At 41.5% G+C, this 18,127-nt stretch overlaps 1 protein-coding gene across 4 annotated transcripts in view; it reads right to left on the bottom strand.

The window, feature by feature from the left end:
* Positions 1-7,138: 7,138 nt before the first annotated feature.
* LOC141259656 (heat shock factor protein 2-like) overlaps positions 7,139-18,127 on the bottom strand; it is a 56,324-nt gene continuing 45,335 nt past the window's right edge. For 3 of the 4 annotated variants that reach the window (XR_012318447.1, XR_012318448.1, XM_073675946.1), the window contains exon 13: positions 8,122-8,254. Coding sequence is in view for 1 of the 4 variants with exons in the window: in XM_073675945.1 (XP_073532046.1) it covers positions 7,935-8,254 (320 nt within the window). In the remaining 3 variants the exon portion in view is untranslated. Of the gene's footprint in view, positions 8,255-18,127 lie in introns of all 4 variants that reach the window. The other variant, XM_073675945.1, reaches the window with a different exon arrangement.

Below are 18,127 nucleotides of genomic sequence, written 5' to 3'. Positions count from 1 at the left end.
TAAGGACATGCGGAATGCATGCGTTCAATGTGCGGATGGTACCCAGGTCTAGAGAAGAGGAGACTCTCCTCCGGACCCGGGTACCATAGAAACTGTGAAAAAAAGAATAAAATAAAAAATAAAGATTATATTTACCTTCTGACGGCCCCCGCTGCACTCGTTCTTTCATGCCGGCAAATCGCGATGGACTGAAGGATCTGCGCTGACGTCATAGTCATGTGACGGGGCACGCCTCGCTGACGTCGGCAGGTCCTTCAGTGTACCGCTGCCGGCAAGGGAGAAAGGAGGGAAGCAGGACACCGGGGCCATCACAGGGTAAGTATATATTTATTTTTTTATTTTTTACCATTCTTTCGTTCACAGTATATAAATCCATGCCGTTTGCATGGATTTATATAGTGTGACCGAGTTGACAAGCACTTTCCAAGTGATGTTAAAATCGCTTGGAAAGCGCTTGTGAACCCACATGCGGAAATGCATGTGAAGAACGCTTCACTTCCACTTCTGGCAGGAAAACGCATGTACAATCCGCATGTACAATCCACATGTACAATCCGCATACGTTTTTTCTGCCAGGGAGATGCAGAAACGCTCAGGAAAAAATCCTGAGCATTTCTGCATCGTGGCACATAGCCTTAAAGAAGTTAATAACCCTTCACAGGAACTGAAGCAATGTGGAAGGAAAAGATGAACATTTACCTTTTTTTCAAAAAAATTTACTTCAGACCCAAACTTTATTTTCACAAGGGTAACCAGAGAAAATTGAACCCCACAATTTGTTATCCAATTTCTTACGAACGCGGCGATACCCCACACGTAATCAAAAAGTTCTGTTGAACAAAGCGCAGAGCTCAGAGTGGAAGGAGCAATATTTGAATTTTGGAACACAAATTTGGCAGAAAGAGATGGCGGGCACCATGTCCCATTTGCAGGGTCTGTAAGGTGCCTAAACAGTGGAAACCCCCAAGTGACCCCATTTTGGAAACTAGACCCCTCAAGGATTATATTCTAAATCCACAGGTATGACACAGAATTTGATAACATTAGGTCATCATGTTGAAAAAGTTCATTTTTTTTAACAAAAATCTTGCATTAGCCCCAAATTTCTCACTTTTTCCAGAGGTAACACCAAAAAGTGGACCCCACAATTTGTCACCCATTTTCTTACAAACCCGACGATACCCCACATGTAGTCAAAAAGTTCTGTTTGGACAAATGGCAGAGCTCGGAGCAATATTTGAATTTCGGAACACAAATTTGGCTCTTGGATTAGATTGTCACATTTGAGGAGCCTGTGTGGTCCAAGAGCAACAGAAATCCCGCATAAATACATTTTTTTGATTTTTTGTAAATTATACCCTGTAATGTATTTATCTAGGGAAGTAGTGAGTAGTTTGATACCACTATTTTTTATGCAGTTGATGCAGCACAAGTTTGAAAATTTACAATTTGCATTTTTTTCACGGCCTCTTTTATAAATATTTTTTGTACGTTCCGAGGAACACACCTCAAATTTTATTGCACTAGTTTTTCAGTGTTGGAAAGTACATCCAATATGGCACCAATGTGAGCACTGGACACACGGCTGTGACTATAATAGATGGCGCACCATTTCATCTTTAGGGTAAAATTGATGGAATTTCAGGACCCATTCAAAGATCAGAGACATTGAGCTGCCAAACAAGAACATCCTTCTAGGAATTATTACTCACAGAGAGACGCATGCCCCTAATAACGTATTTGCTGATTATAAAACTTGGTCTTGCTAACAAAACAGTTGTCCTGCAATTGCATATGTTATAGCAGGAAGAATAAACTGTACTGGAGTGAAGGGTAAAATGTGGAGGAAAATGCAACCAGCTATGTGGCAAACTTGAGTTTGTTCCAAAGATGAAAGAATTCCAGCGAGGCTGGAATGATGGAGACTTTCATAGACTGGTAGTACAACGTCCGTTTAACTCCATCAATCCCTATGAGAGACGAATGTGCCAATAGACGTGGTACACCAGAGCACACTCCCGCCCGCCAAGGTAGGAACCGCTATATGCACAAAATAACCAATCCCCTACAGACTCCTGAAAGTAATGTCTGGTAAAGGAGGTTCGGCAAGAACCATGCAGTAAAGCCCATAGTGTACAAGTAGGGAACGGCCTCACTATTAGAGATCCTCCAATAAAATGATCATGCCCGTATCGCCAACATAAATATATAAGTAATACAAGTGGAAACAAAAGTTTTGTGTAGCAAGACATAGTTGTAAAAACAGTCAAACTAAGAGATTTGTCAGTTGGCCTGACTTTTCAAGAACATTTGTGGAGTCCACATTCTGGGGTACACAGACGTGGGCATGTGAATGAGAATTTGTCTGAATAAGAGTTTGGTATGTGATTGATCAAGTCCTGGAATTAATTGTGAAATGGGGTAAAATGTGATTTACTGATGAAAATATTTTCTTCATTACTTGTTCCATAAAAATTACTCTAAGGGGCCCACTGAACAGAGAATAAAAATTATTTGAAAAAACAACCACCTAATAATGGTAAGATGTGTGATAAGTCTCAATGCAGGGGTAGATACAAAGTCTGGTTGGGATGGGAACATGGGGCAATAGTACCAGGAATCACTTCTTCTACCATGCTTACTGCAAACTCGACATCTTTTTAGGGGATAATTTTTTGTGGGATTGGCAGGGACGGGGCAAATAAAGCGACGCTCAGCAAGTCTCCGAACATCCTCGGACTCGAAGGCTTCCTCCTGTGCCGTCGATTCAAATATCAGGCTCTCAACAATTTTCTCCTGATATTGGAGAAATGTTAGGGGTCCTTTTTTTTTTTTTTAAAAGGACGAAGCTATTGTAAGTGGCAATCCGGTAGATCGCCACCTTTTTGTTCCAGGCCCTGGTCTTCCGCTTCACCAGATATGGTTGAAGCACCCGGTCCGACAAGTCAACGCCTCCCATATATTTGTTAGAGTCGATGGCGCAGACCGGTTTTTCCTTGTCCCTGGTGGCGCTCCTGTCTCTGACCGTCACAGTGGTGTCCTCATGCAGTGTGGAAAGCATGTAGACGTCCTTCCTGACACGCCGCTTCACTGAAAGAAGGTGGTCACTTGCAAGTGAAAATGACGCCCCCTTCTCCAAACGTCTGGACACCAACTGTGATGGAAACCCCACTCGGTTTTTCCTGACTGTCCCACAGGCCCCTGTATTTGAAGCGTGGAGGGATTGGTATAGAGAGATGCTCGTGTAATAGTTGTCCATATACACGTGGTAGCCTAGATGGAGGAAGGGCGTCATTAGCTCCCACACGATTTTCCCTGGAATGCCAATTGCCTGGGGGCAGTGTGGGGGGGCCAATTTGGCGGTTTACACAGGACGATGCACTGCCGAGAAGGAGATTTTTTTATACTGCATAAAAGATCATTTCACCAGACGAGAGTTTTTCTCGTTTATCGGCATTCTGTTTACATGGCAAGCTAATTGTGAAATGAGTGTTTTAGAAAATGCGATATGCACTGCAATTTAACCCCCTTCACGACCTGGGGTTTTTCATTTTTTTGCTCCCCTTCTTCCCAGTCATAACTTTCTTATTTTTCAGTCAGTCAATCTGGCCGTGTGAAAGCTTGTTTCTTGCGGAACGAGTTGTACTTTTGAACGACACCATTGATTTTACTATATAGTGTATTGGAAAACGGGGGAAAAAAAAATTCAAAGTGCGGTGAAGTTGCTAAAAAAGTGCAATTCCACAATTTTTTATTTTTTTTTATCATGTTCATACATGCTAAAACTGACCTGCCATTATCATTTTCCAGGTCATTACGAGGTCATAGATACCAAACATGTATAGGTTCTTTTTTATTTAACTGATTAAAAAAAAGATTTAAAAGGTGTCATTTTCTGAGACCCGTAGCGACTCCATTTTTTCAGTATCTAGGGCTGGATGAGGGCTTGGTTTTTGCACGCCGAGCTGACATTTTATTGATACCATTTTGGGATAGATCCGATGTTTTGATTGCCTGTTATTGCATTTTATTGCAATGTTGTGGCGACCAAAAAACGTAATTCTGGCGATTTGATTTTTGTGTCTTGTTACACCATTTACCGATCGGATTAATTCTTTTTATATTTTGATTGGGCATTTCTGAACGCAGCGATATCAAATATGTGTATTTTATTTTGAATGGGGCAAAAGGGGGTGATTTGAACTTATGTTTTTCTTTTTTAAAACTTTTTTTTTTTTTTTTTTTTACTTGCTTCAATAGTCCCCTTAGGAGACTTGAAGCTGCGATCTTCTAACCGCTTGTGCTACATATAGCAGGGCTTAAACCATGCAATGTGTAGCAAAAATCATCATCTGCTATGAACGCCGGCCACGGGGTTGCGCTCATAGCAAATATGCAACGACAAGCAGGGGAGTTTCCTGCAGACCCAAGTTGTCATGCTAACCAGTGCTATATAATATGATGATTGCAATATATTAAGATGATAAAAACTTTGAAGGGAGTGCTTAAGAGCCATCTCTGAGAGATGGTTGCGAGTCACATCCAGAGCCACCCGAGTAGTGATGTTCAGCACCGGCACCCCACAGTAGGGACACCTAGAGTTCCCCTATTGGTATAATAACAGCCAAAACTTCCCAGAAATCACACAGGGATCTTGTGCTATCCTTACATTTTGGGGTTCCCACCTTGTTGCCACAATTCAATATACTTGCATCAATGTACTCTTTAACACCATTGCATCCAAATTCAATGAAACCTCTAAACTGGTCTTCCTAACTTCAGCTTAAAATAGTACCCGCACACTTGTATGGTATCAAGTCAGAGACACGCAACACTTTTTTTTTTTTTTTTTTTTTTTTTTATACATAGACATTTCTCCAACTTTTCTTTTACTTCCAACTGGGGCTCTGTTCTTCTGTCCTGGTGACTGTTATTTGGCTCTACATGGGTAAGATTGCAGTATTAGGGGTATGACTATTTGAATTTTAAATTTAGGAGGTGTTTTTTTTTGGATGTATTATCTATATATCCATAGTGATCGCTTCATTTATGATATGGATCATACCCATTACATATCCTTAATCCCACAGAATTATTGTTGCACTTCTTTCCATTGAGACCTATATTGTATACATTATATGATATTTCATGCACATGTCACTCAGGCATGGGTGTTTATTAAAGTGTCTTTTTTTTTGCCCAAAACTTTCGTCTGATTGCTATACACTGTATATAGATATAGCAGCAGGATCGGTATTATCATTTACCCATCCGTTTGGAAAATATATAAGTATAATAAAACCTCAGCAGATATCAAAGGAAGCTGACATACCATGTAAACGGGGGAATAACACAGGATAAGAGACCCCAGTACTCAGACATACATTTCGCTCAGTGGCTTTCTCAAAGTATATAATGATTCTGCTGCTTTATGTACAGTTGAAACCAGAAGTTTACATACACTATATAAAAATACACGTTTTTCTCAATATCTGACATGAAATCAGAATAAACTTTTCCCGTTTTAGGTCAATTAGGATTACCATCATTTTTAATATTTGCCAAATGCCAGAATTATGAGACAGTGAGAATTCCACAAGCTTCTCACAATAGTTGGTCAAAATTTGGGCCCATTCCTCCTGACAAAACTGGTGTAACTGATCCAGGTTTGTAGGTCACCTTGCTCGCATCTGCCTTTTCAGCTTTGCCCATAAATTTTCAATAGGATTAAGATTAGGGCGTTGTGATGGCCACTTCAAAACATTGACTTTGTTATCCTTAAGCCACGGTGTCACCATTTTGGCAGTATGCTTCGGGTCATTGTCCATTTGGAATACCCATTTTCGCCCAAGCTTTAACTTCCTGGCTGATGTCTTGAGATGTTGCTTCAGTATTGCCACATAATCTTCTTTTCTCATGATGCCATCTATTTTGTGAAGTGCACTTGTGCCTACTGCAACAAAACAACCCCATAACATGATGCTGCCACCCCAGTGTTTCAGTTGGGATGGTTTTCTTAGGGCTGCCAAGCTTCTCCCTTTTTCCCCCCCAAACGTAATGATGGTCATTATGCCCAAAGAGTTTAATTTTAATTTCATCAGACCACAAGACATGTCTCCAAAAATTAAGGTCTTTGTTCCTGTGTGCATTTGCAAGGCTTTTTTTTTTTAGGTTTCTTCTGGCGTAATGGCTTCTTCCTGGCAGAGTGGCCTTTCAGCCCATGTTGCTACAGTACTCGTTTCACTGTGGTTATCGACACAATCTTCCCAGATTCCGCCATCATCTTTACAAGGTATTTTGCCTTTGTCCTTGGGTTGATGTGCACATGTTGGACCAAAGCACATTCATCCCTGAGACACAGAACCAGTCTCCTTCCTGAGCGGTATGATGGCTGGATATTCCCATCTTGTTTGTATTTGCGTATAATTGTTTGTACAGATGAACAAGGCATCTTCAGGGATCTTGAAATTGTACCCCAGGATAAGCCAGACTTGTGCAAGTCCACAATTCTCTTCCTGATATCTTGGCTGATTTCTTTAGACTTTCCCATGATGCTATACAAACAACCAGTTTGTTTCAGGTGTGCATCAGAAGCTTCCAAACACATGACATATGGGCAATCCAGAATTGTTTAAAGGCATAGTAATCTTAGTGTATGGAAACTTTTGACTTTGCAGTAAGTAATAAAAATGCCTTAAAACATTCTCTCTCTCATTATTCTGGTATTTGGCAAATATTAAAAATTATGGTAATCCTAATTGACCTAAAACGAGAAAGGTTTATTCTGATTTCATGCCAGATATTGAGAAAAACATCCATATGTGTCTTTTTATAAAGTGTATGTAAACTTCTGGTTGCAATTGTATATACAGACCTATACGTTTTTCTAAAGGAAGATAACGTTATTTACATCATACCCACTTCTCTATACGTTTCATTATGAACGGCCGCCTACCATTTTTATTTATTTTTTTATTTTTTAAATTATACCTTTTATATTAAGAAATTATTTTGATTGGTTCGTGATTATTCACGTTTATTGGTAGGTTATTTACTCTTAATTGGCACCACGAAACTCCACAGATTCTACACAGTCTGATACCAAAAACTTTAACATGGAAAAAAAGGAAAACACGAACCAGATAATAAAACACTTTTATGGGCACAGTGTCCAGAAAGCAACCACAGAGCCAATAGAGCTACAGAATATGCATCACATAAGCAGTGATAAACAATAGTACCACAAAGACGTTGAGTCCAGTGCATACTCTTATCTATTAGGCAACTAATGCGATTTTTCATGTCTAAGCTCTTGCTGAAAACCTAAAAAGTCTTAAAATGAACTAAGAAATTACAAGATAAAAACGTCACTACTGTGTCGGAAGGCATTGTAAAACATCCACTTGGACACGGTATGATGTGACACATGGGAATACAGTAAAACTCTGATAATCATGCATGGACAGGACCAGACTGAATCCAGATTATCAGAACATTAAATGAAAACCAAGACAAGGAGTGAAAAAAATTCAGGCTGCCAGTGCTTCCAGACATCAGTTATTTTTTGGCTCAACCCTTGCTGTACAAAGTCGTCTTTCCTGCTGCTCGGCATTTTTCATATATGCAGGACTAGGACACAAACGTGGAAGAACATCTCAGCCATGCCGGCTCCTGCACTAATCGGCATTCTTCCAAACTGATGACACTAACCCTGAAGGTACACCTTTATCTTGTTGCATATTTAAGTAATGTAAATCTCAATTCTCTTCAATTAAAAGTAACTCATGCCTTCAATATGCCCAAAACTGGCTCTCTGGGAAGCTTAAAATCACTACTACTAGATACGGCTAAAAGACTTACACAGTGCCTACCATGACACATACTGATTAGCGATTATTTCCAATAAGTGTATAGTCACGTGTCATTAATGGAAGCTACGAGTCATACTCTTTCTTGGTGGCATCAGACCACAGGCCATGTTGGTGTCTCTGAGAGTTATGCTGGTCATTGGGATGAATCCTTGTAGTATCTGTAGAAGTTGGATGTCCTGGTCTTTGGGAATTCTGTATGCACATCATGTGGTTAGCTAGACTGGTCAATACTGTTGAGATTTCTGAAAGTTTCTGGAAAGACTGTTGCTCTATAGCGAGAACCTTCTCATTCAGCAGAGTGTTGTCTCGATGAATGCGCTTAAGCATTCGTCCCATTTTGGCACATGATATTCTGCATGTTTTATCAGTCTTCTTTGCAGAGCCTTTAAAATAAAGAACAAATAGTATGAATGTAAGATACATATGATGACACAATAGATAAGAACAATGATATCATGTCTTTAATAGGAAACAGCACTGACTGCTATATTTACCTCTTAGGAAAAGACTGAAGATGCGCTCCATTGACTACCATTAGAGATGTCACTGACTGCTTTATCTAACTATCAAGAAAAGGACTGTGTGCAGGCAGGCTCCATTATCTACCAGCAGAGATGTCACCAACTGCTGTGTGTAACACTCACAAATGGACTGTGGAAGCACACTCTATTATCTACCATCCAAAATGTCAAAGAGTGCTGTATGTAACTCTCAGAAAGGGACTGTGAGCTCCCGCTCCATTGTCTACCAGCAGAGATGTCACAGACTGCTGTATGTAATTCTCACAAAGCTGGGGTAGGCGAGCGGGATTATCTACAAGTAGAGAGGTCACTGACTGCTGTATGCAAATTGTCTCTTCAGAAAGGAAGAGGACCAGAACTCTAGTGCCACCAACAGGAAGTAGCAATCCTAAAAGTCAATAGTGACCCTTTAAGGAGCCTTATCACATGACTTAGGATAAAAGCCAATACCAGAAACTCAATTTGCAGACACTGTTTCTGGGTACTTCCCCTCATCAGTGCAAGGTGTGAGTTCTGGTTTGGCTGGATGAGAGGCGTCAGACCGGTATCTCGGGGTAACATTTCTCCTTGTGGAGAGTGACATGTTAAGCATGTCAGGTGAGGAGACTTAAAGCCGCAGTGCTCCTCTGGGAAATATGCAAATTGTCTCTTCAGAGAGGAAGAGGACTAGAACTCTAGTGCCACCTACAGGAAGTAGCAATGACGTGCTTAACACGTCACTCTCCACAAGGAGAAATATTACCCCTAGATACCTGACTGCTGTATGTAATGCTCAAAGCGCCTGTGAAGGCGCGCTAGATTATCTACCAGCAGAGATGTCTCGGACTGCTGTATGTAACTCTCAGAAATGGACTGTGCATATGGACTCCATTATCTACCAGCAGGACAAACCCCATTTGTTTTTTTAGGGGTGCAAGCAGCCTCTGTGCCATAATTCGTGCTCAACGAGATGTAGAAATGCTTGAAGGGAAATGGTCACAGGAAAAAACTATTAATCTGCAGATATGGGGTTACTGTACAGGTAAATATAGTTCTAAACTTGCCCGTCACCCGCACTTTTGAGCCCCGCTGCTGGGAGGAACTTTATTCTTCCCGGCAGCGGTGGCGGCATGGATTCAGTCACCACACTGTGCATAGAAGGTGGTGGCTGACAGCAGGCTCAGCATTAGGACCTGCTGTAAATCATTCCATGGGGTGCGGGTACAGTCGCCGCTCTGTTCACAGAGCGGTGACTGAACCCGCGCCAGCGCCACCCTCGTGACTGAAACCCGAAAGTTGTCAGGAGGAATAAAGTTAATTTCCACCCGGCAGCAGGGCTCAAACTGCAGGCGCCGGGCAGGTTCAGAACACTATTAACCTGCAGATATGGGGTGAATATGGAGGTTCTCTTTAAAAGGGGATGATCTCCTTTGGGGACAAATATATATTCTTTTTTTAATTAAATGCAAGCATTTTGGGATAACTTTTTTTTCAATTGGGTTTCATTACAACATTTGCATCATTTGACTATTACAGGCTCTCTGTTTCTCTGCACATTCAACTTTAATGTAGTTTGTGGCCATAAATCAACTGACAGGCGCCAACAACAAATATATATTAAACAAAGAAAAAAAAAATTACAAACTTTCCTGTTAGGTCACTGTTTCTCAAACTCCAGTCCCCACAGCTCCCCAACAGATCAGGTTTTCAGGATTTCCCTAGATTTATACAGGTGAGAACCTGGGGCAATTTCCGATACCTTGGTAATTATTCAATTAACTGTCAATACTAAGGAAATCCTAAAAACATGATCAGTTGGAGCTGTGAGGACTGGAGTTTGGGAACTCTGTTTTAGACTGTCAGAATGTGCTCACTGACAGATTTGATATACTTTCCTATGATCATTCCATATTTAGAAATGTCCAATCAATGTCTGATTTATATGGGCTGTTCCATCTGAACAACTCATTCTCAGATAATTGCTATGGGAAGCTGCAAGTGGCTGAACTTATCTCCCGTAGAAGTATATGGTTGCAACTAAGCTCAGACAGGCCATCGGGCAATTCTGGCAAATGCCAGATAGGCCGGCCTGGCAGAAGACTGCATTGATCGATGCACTGTCAACAGTATCAGTGTCCTCAGGGCACAGAGTTATTGGCATCCTGCTCAGTCATGTACAAAGCAAGCTGCTGTGGACTGTTATAGGCCGATGCTACGCCGTGGACATCGAGCTGCACGATTACATCATAGCATTGCGCCAGCCCACTTCTAGACAAGCTGAACGAGGAGATGGAGGTTGAGGAAAATGAGAAACCAAGATTAGATGAGCATTAGCTTTTTTTCCTTATATTATTGGGCTTGGAAGTCAGGACTATCATATTGTGTACAGGGGGGCTGAGGGGTCAATCATACTACATACAGGGAGAGAAGAGGGCATTATACTGTATATAGAGAGCTGTGGCAAAATCATACTGTGTGGTGAGGGAGATGTAGGGACTATCATGCTGTATGTTAGGTGACTGTGGGGGTCAGTATATACATATGTACAATGCTCAGCATAAATAACTACACCCAACAGATTTATCAGAAAACCTTTAGTTTCCTTTCAGAATCAACATTTTCTATGAGATACCATATTACAAAATACTTCCACAAATATGGGCCATTGAATGCAAGCAAAATTTATTTTACACACCCAAAAAATAAAGTTTTCCTAAAATTCAGGACAATGTTGGAAAAATAGTAAACCCAATCAAAGTTTTAGGAGCAAAGCTAAAGTTTTGACTACAAAATTCTAACTAATAAGAATTCTACCACCAGTAAGTCTAATTATTCATTAAACGGGTATCCAGCAGACAGTTGACTATAAAAGGGTATTACAATTAAACCCTTCCCATTTCATGCTGTCAGCAGCACCACATGGAAGAGAAATGTCACAAGACTTGAGAAAGAACTGGACCCATCTCACAGAGACATCCAGGCCAATCATGGAAGTTAACACCTAAACAGGAGCGTCTTCTGATGAAAAAGGTTGAAGACAATCGACATGCAAGTTCACTGCAGTTAGCTAAAGTTGTAAAAAGCTTAACGGGGGTGAGCATTTTCCTTGACAATACTGCAAACACTGCAGAGGTATGGAATTCATTGTGTCATTCACGAAGGAAGCCTGTCTTAAAGCCCATGTACAGAAAAGCTTGCCTACCATTTACCAGGGCCTAAGATGAAAAATAATATGAAGATTTCTGGGACTCTATACTCTGGAGTCATGAGACCAAGATAAATATTTTTGGAATCGATTGCTTCAAAACTGTATGAAATCGCAAAGAAAAGTGCATAGTGCTTACAATGAAACATGGTGGTGGCAGTGTCCTTATGTGGGGCTGTATCAGTGATGCTGGTGTCTGGGAGCTACATTTCATTGATGGTATCGTGTACTCACAGTTCTACTGCTCTATATTGAAAAAGAAGCTGTTGCCATCACTTCATGCCCTTGGTAAATGTGCACTTTTCCAACATGACAATCAAAAACACACATCTAAGGCCACTGTTACAGAAGAACAGTGAAAGTGTTTCAGTGGCCAAGTATGTCTCCTGGTCTGAACCCAATAACTCATGGGTAATTCCGAAGAGACAAGTTGAGCATCACTCTCCATACAGCATCCAGATGATAAGAGAGGTCATTCTCTAAGAATAGATAAAGATAGATGTTGCAACGTCGCCAACTTGTTCACTCCATACCTAGAAGACTTGGTGCCATCCTTAAAAATCATGGAGGTCAAACAAAAACTAGATGTAGTTTTCTTTGTGAGGTGTATTCATTTTTACATCAACTAACGTGAGTAAAACTGAAGATTTTGTAGTGAAAGCTATATTACTGACCTCGTCAATTTCACGTCATGGGTTAAAAAAAAAAAAAAAGTTTGATGAAACTCAGTCTTGGAAACTGTTCTCATGTTCAGTGAGATATTGAACAATATCTTACTTTTCAAATGGGGTGTAATTTGCACTACATATACACATCATACTGTGTATAAGGAGCTGTTGGGACATTCATACTGTGTAGGGGAGGGACGTGTGGTTCTACCACGCTGTGTAGGGTTGGGACGTGTGGGGCCACCATGCTGTGTAAGGGTGGGACCAGGGCTGTGGAGTCGGTAGGCCAATCCTCTGACTCCTCAATTTCCCTGACTTCCGACTCCACAGCCCTGCCTCACTACTGAGCGTGTACATAAAGTGAAGCACTGATTCAGCTCAACTAAAAGCCGAGATCCTTACATCAGGAATAGAACAGACATTTATTGGACATTTCAGAACTTTCCAAAATTCTTATGAAAACATTTACAGCACATCCTGCATTGTACTACTGTACCCAATTTATTATATATTTTAGGAGTCGGAGTAGGTCAATTTTATATCGACTCTAACTCCGACATCATACTGTATATAGCTGAGAGGGCATTATATGGTATACAATGGTGTGAAAAGTGTTTGCCCACTTCCTGATTTCTTATTCTTTTGCATGTTTGTCACACTTAAAGGTTTCAGATCACAAAACAAATTTAAATATTAGGGACATACACCTTCCAAAAGGTTCAACTTTTGTCTCGTCGGTCCACACTGTATTCTCCCAAAAGTCTTGGTGATCATCAAGATGTTTTCTGGCAAAACTGAGATGAGCTTTTATGTTCTTTTTGCTCAGCAGTGGTTTTCATCTTGGAACTCTGCCATGCATGTCATTTTTGCCCAGTCTCTTTCTTAAGGTCAGTGTTCATGACTCCACCATAACTGAGGCAAGTGAAGCCAGCAGTTCTTTGGATGTTGTAGGGTCTTTTGTAACCTCTTGGATGAGTCGTCGCTGTGCTCTTGGGGCAATTTTGGTCACTCCTGGGAAGGTTCACCACTGTTCCATGTTTTCGCCATTTGTGGATAATGGCTCTCACTGTGGTTCGCTGGAGTCCCAAAGCTTTATAAATGGCTTTATAACCTTTTCCAGACTGATAGATCTCAATTACTTTGTTTCTCATTTGTTCCTGAATTTCTTTGGATTGTAGCATGATGTGTAGATTTTGATGATCTTTTGATCTACTTCAGTTTGTCAGGCCGGTCCTATTTAAGTGACTTCTTGATTGAGAACAGGTGTGGCAGTAGTCAGGCCTGTGTGTGGTAGGGAAATTGAACTCAGCTTCCCAAAGATGTGATAAACCAAAATTAATTCATGCGTTTTTTTTTTGTAGAGGGGGGGGGGGGGGGGGGGAATCTTTTTTTCACACAAGGCCCTGTAGGTTTGGATTTCTTTTTCCCTTAATAATATAGATCTTCATTTAAAAAATGCATTATGTGTTTACTTGTGTTATCTTTGTCTAATATTTACATTTGTTTTGTGATCTGAAACATTTAAATGTAACAAACATGCAAAAGAATAAGAAATCAGGAAGGGGGCAAACACTTTTCACACCACTGTATAGGAAGCTGTGGGAACATCATACTGTGTGGGTGAGTGGGTGGGTATTGAGACCATCATACCGTATATAGGTGGCTGTGGGGCCCTGTACATACATTACATTAGGTGTAGGGGGAACCCATCACACTGGGTGTAGTCTTTTCTGTAAGTTCATCATACTATGTGGGGGAATTTTAGGAGCATCATAGTCTTAAAGCGCCAGAGAAAGAATATTGTAATAAGTGAGAACACCAAGGAGCGTCATTAGAGGCAAAACAACAAGTGCCACATAACATGTCCCTCTCCTAGTCTTTAAAAGCTGTGAATTATGCTGTTTTTTGACTGTGCCTGTGTTGTGGTAAGACACATGTACATCCCTTCTCAAGGGCATTACTACAATAAAGTGGCACTGGGGTAACTATTATAAAGAGGTACAATGGCGGTTCATTTTCATTACAACGGAAGGACTGGAGGCATTATTATAATATTATTAAGAAAGCACAGGGGGGTGTTTTTTCTATTACAAAACACAGGGACATTATTATTATTATTATTATAAGAGGTCATAAAGGGGATTATTATTAAAGAAAGCGCAGTGGGACATTAGTTCTACATGGTGCTGTAAGGAGGCACATGGGAGCATTTTTACTACGAGGGAACATTACTGTGAGAGGGAACAAAAGGAGGGTACCAACTATTGTGCAGGGCAAAGGGGCATTAATACGGTCTAGGGCCCTGGTTATAGAACTATATGGTTTGTGTAGAAGTGGTAGAATATGATGAGGGTGCTGAAAAGTAGTAATTCAAAGAGGTCTCTGTGTTACATTTTGCAGGGATGATTTATGGATGGATGAAACGGTCCATGGCGGTCTGGGCCAAATGAAAAAGTAAAAAGGAAAACAAAATGACTGATCAGTGACAACATCATTGTGAGAACCTGTATAGTATACACATACTGTATACAGCCTGCAGGGCACTGGTGTAGAGCTGATATTATACGGCCACTGTATGTTGGTATTAACAGTTCTCGCTCAGTTTTAGATTAATAATCAGTATAGTGGTATTACTACTACTGTACAGTGGGGGAAAAAAAGTATTTAGTCAGCCACCAATTGTGTAAGTTCTCCCACTTAAAAAGATGAGAGAGGCCGGTAATTGACCTCAACTATGAGAGGCAAAATGAGAAAACAAATCCTGAAAATCAAAAAATGGAAAATAAGTATTTGGTCACCTACAAACAAGCAAGATTTCTGGCTCTCACAGACCTGTAACTTCTTCTTTAAGGCTGTGTGCTCACGATACGTTTAAGCGTTTCCGCAGCGGCAAAAACGCTTAAAAATAATGCATGGTAGAAGGCCTGCCATGTTCCCCAACGATAATCCGCATGTGCTGTGCACATGCTGCAGAAATTTCCGCTGCGGAAAAAAACGCAGCACTACCAATTATTTTGCGGAAGTGCTGCGTTTTCGCCGCCATTGACTTACATTAGAACGCATGGATTACGCATCACTGTATATGTAGATGCGCATTCCATGTGTTCTACAGTCATGGCCAAAAGTATTGAGAATGAGACAAATAGTAATTTTTCCAAAGTTTACTGCTTCATTTTTTGTAATGGCAATTTGCATATACTCCTGAATGTCAAAGAGTGATCAGTTTAACAGCAATTACTGTACTTGCAAAGTCAATATTTGACCAGAAAATGAACTTTAACCCCCAAAACACATTTCAACATCATTGCAGTCCAGCCTTAAAAGGAGCAGCTAACATCGTTTTAGTGATTGATCCATTAACACAGGTGTGGGTGTTGATGAGGACAGGGCTGGCGATCAGTCATGATTAAGTAAGAATGACATCACTGGACACTTTAAAAGGAGGCTGGTTCTTGGTATCATTGTTTCTCTTCAGTTAACCATGGTCATCTCTAAAGAAACACGTGCAGCCATCATTGCACTGCACAAAAATGGCCTAACAGGGAAGAGTATCGCAGCTACAAAGATTGCACCTCAGTCAACAATCTATCGCATCATCAAGAACTTCAAGGAGAGAGCTTCCATTGTTGTCACAAAGGCTCCAGGGCGCCCAAGAAAGACCAGCAAGCGCCAGGACCGTATCTTAAAACTGTTTCAGCTGCGGGATGGGACTGCCAGCAGTGCCGAGCTTGCTCAGGAATGGCAGCAGGCTGGTGTGAGTGCTTCTGCACGCACTGTGAGGCGGAGACTCTTTGAGCAAGGGCTGGTTTCAAGGAGGGCAGCAAAGAAGCCACTTCTCTGCAGAAGAAACATCAGGGACCGACTGATATTCTGCAAAAGGTACAGGGAGTGGACTGCTGAGGACTGGGGCAAAGTCATTTTCTCTGATGAATCCCCTTTTCGATTGTTTGGGACATCTGGAAAACAGCTTATTCGGAGAAGAAGAGGTGAGCGCTACCACCAGTCTTGTCTCATGCCAACTGTAAAGCATCCTAAAACCATTCATGTGTGGGGTTGCTTCTCAGCCAAGGGAATCGGCTCACTCACAGTCTTGCCTAAAAACACAGCCATGAATAAAGAATGGTACCAGAATGTCCTCCAAGAGCAACTTCTCCCAACCGTCCAAGAGCAGTTTGGCGCCCAACAATGCCTTTTCCAGCATGATGGAGCACCTTGCCATAAAGCAAAGGTGATAACTAAATGGCTCATGGAACAAAACAGAGATTTTGGGTCCATGGCCTGGAAACTCCCCAGATCTTAATCCCATTGAGAACTTGTGGTCAATCATCAAGAGACGGGTGGACAAACAAAAACCAACAAATTCTGGCAAAATGCAAGCATTGATTATGCAAGAATGGACTGCTATCAGTCAGGATTTGGTCGAAAAGTTGATTGTGAGCATGCCAGGGAGAATTACAGAGATCTTGAAGAAGAAGGGGCAACACTGCAAATATTGACTTGCTGCATTAACTCATTCTAACTGTCAATATAACCTATTGGTACTCATAATATGATTGCAATTATATTTCTGTATGTGATATAAACATCAGATAAACACTAATAAAAACCAGAGGCCAGCAGATCATGTGAAAATATAATTTTGGTGTCATTCTCAAAACTTTTGGCCATGACTGTAATGTGCGGATGGTACCCAGGTCTAGAGGAGAGGAGACTCTCCTCCGGACCCGGTTCCATAGAACCTGTGAAAAAAAAGAATAAAATAAAAAATAAATATGATACTTACCTTCTGACGGCCCCCGATGCGCTCCTCCTCTCATGCCGGCAGCTAGCGATGGACTGAAGGACCTGCGCTGACGTCATAGTCATGTGACGGGTCACACGACGCTGACGTCGGCAGGTCCTTCAGTGCAGTGTACCGCGATCTGCCAGCACCGAGTGAAGCAAGACTCCGGGGGCCATCGGAGGGTAAGTATAGATTTATTTTTCATTTTTTTACATTCTCTCGGGTCACACTATATAAATCCATGCCAGTTGCATGGATTTATATAGTGTGACCAAGTTGACAAGCACTTTCCAAGTGATGCTAAAATTGGAAAGCGCTTCTCAAACCGCATGCGGAAATGCATGTGAAGAACGAACGCTTCACATCCGCATGTCCCTGGCAGGAAAAACGCATGTACAATCCGCATGCGTTTTTTCTGCCAGGGGAGATGCAGAAACGCTCAGGAAAAATCCGGAGCATTTCTGCATCGTGGGCACATAGCCTAAAGGCACTCCTCTGTCCTCCACTCATTATCTGTAGTACTGGCACCTGTTTGAACTTGTTATCAGTATAAAAGACACCTGTCCGCAACCTCAAACAGTCACACTCCAAACTCCACTATGGTGAAGACCAAAGAGCTGCCGAAGGACACCAGGAACAAAATTGCAGCCCTGCACCAAGCTGGGAAGACTGAATCTGCAATAGGCAAGCAGCTTGGTGTGAAGAAATCAACTGTGGGAGCAATAATTAGCAAATGGAAGATATAACAAGACCATTGATAATCTCCCTCGATCTGGGGCTCCACACAAGATCTCACCCCATGGGGTCCAAATGATCTCAAGAACGGTGAGCAAAAATCCCAGAACCACACGGGGGGAACCTAGTGAATGACCTGCAGAGAGCTGGGACCAACGTTACACAAGCTACCATCAGTAACACACTACGCCGCCAGGGACTCAGATCCTGCAGTGTCAGACGTGTCCCCCTGCTTAAGTCATTACATGTCCGGGCCCGTCTGAAGTTTGCTAGAGAGCATTTGGATGATCCAGAAGAGTATTGGGAGAATGTCATGTGGTCAGATGAAACCAAAGTAGAACTCTTTGGTAGAAACACAACTCGTC

Source organism: Phyllobates terribilis, unplaced genomic scaffold, assembly GCF_046119375.1.
Source record: "Phyllobates terribilis strain yellow unplaced genomic scaffold, ASM4611937v1 Scaffold_3__8_contigs__length_932513732, whole genome shotgun sequence".
NCBI lineage: Eukaryota > Metazoa > Chordata > Amphibia > Anura > Dendrobatidae > Phyllobates > Phyllobates terribilis.
The sequence above is the reverse complement of the archived record's forward strand: the minus strand, read 5'-3'. Positions and strand labels throughout refer to the sequence as shown.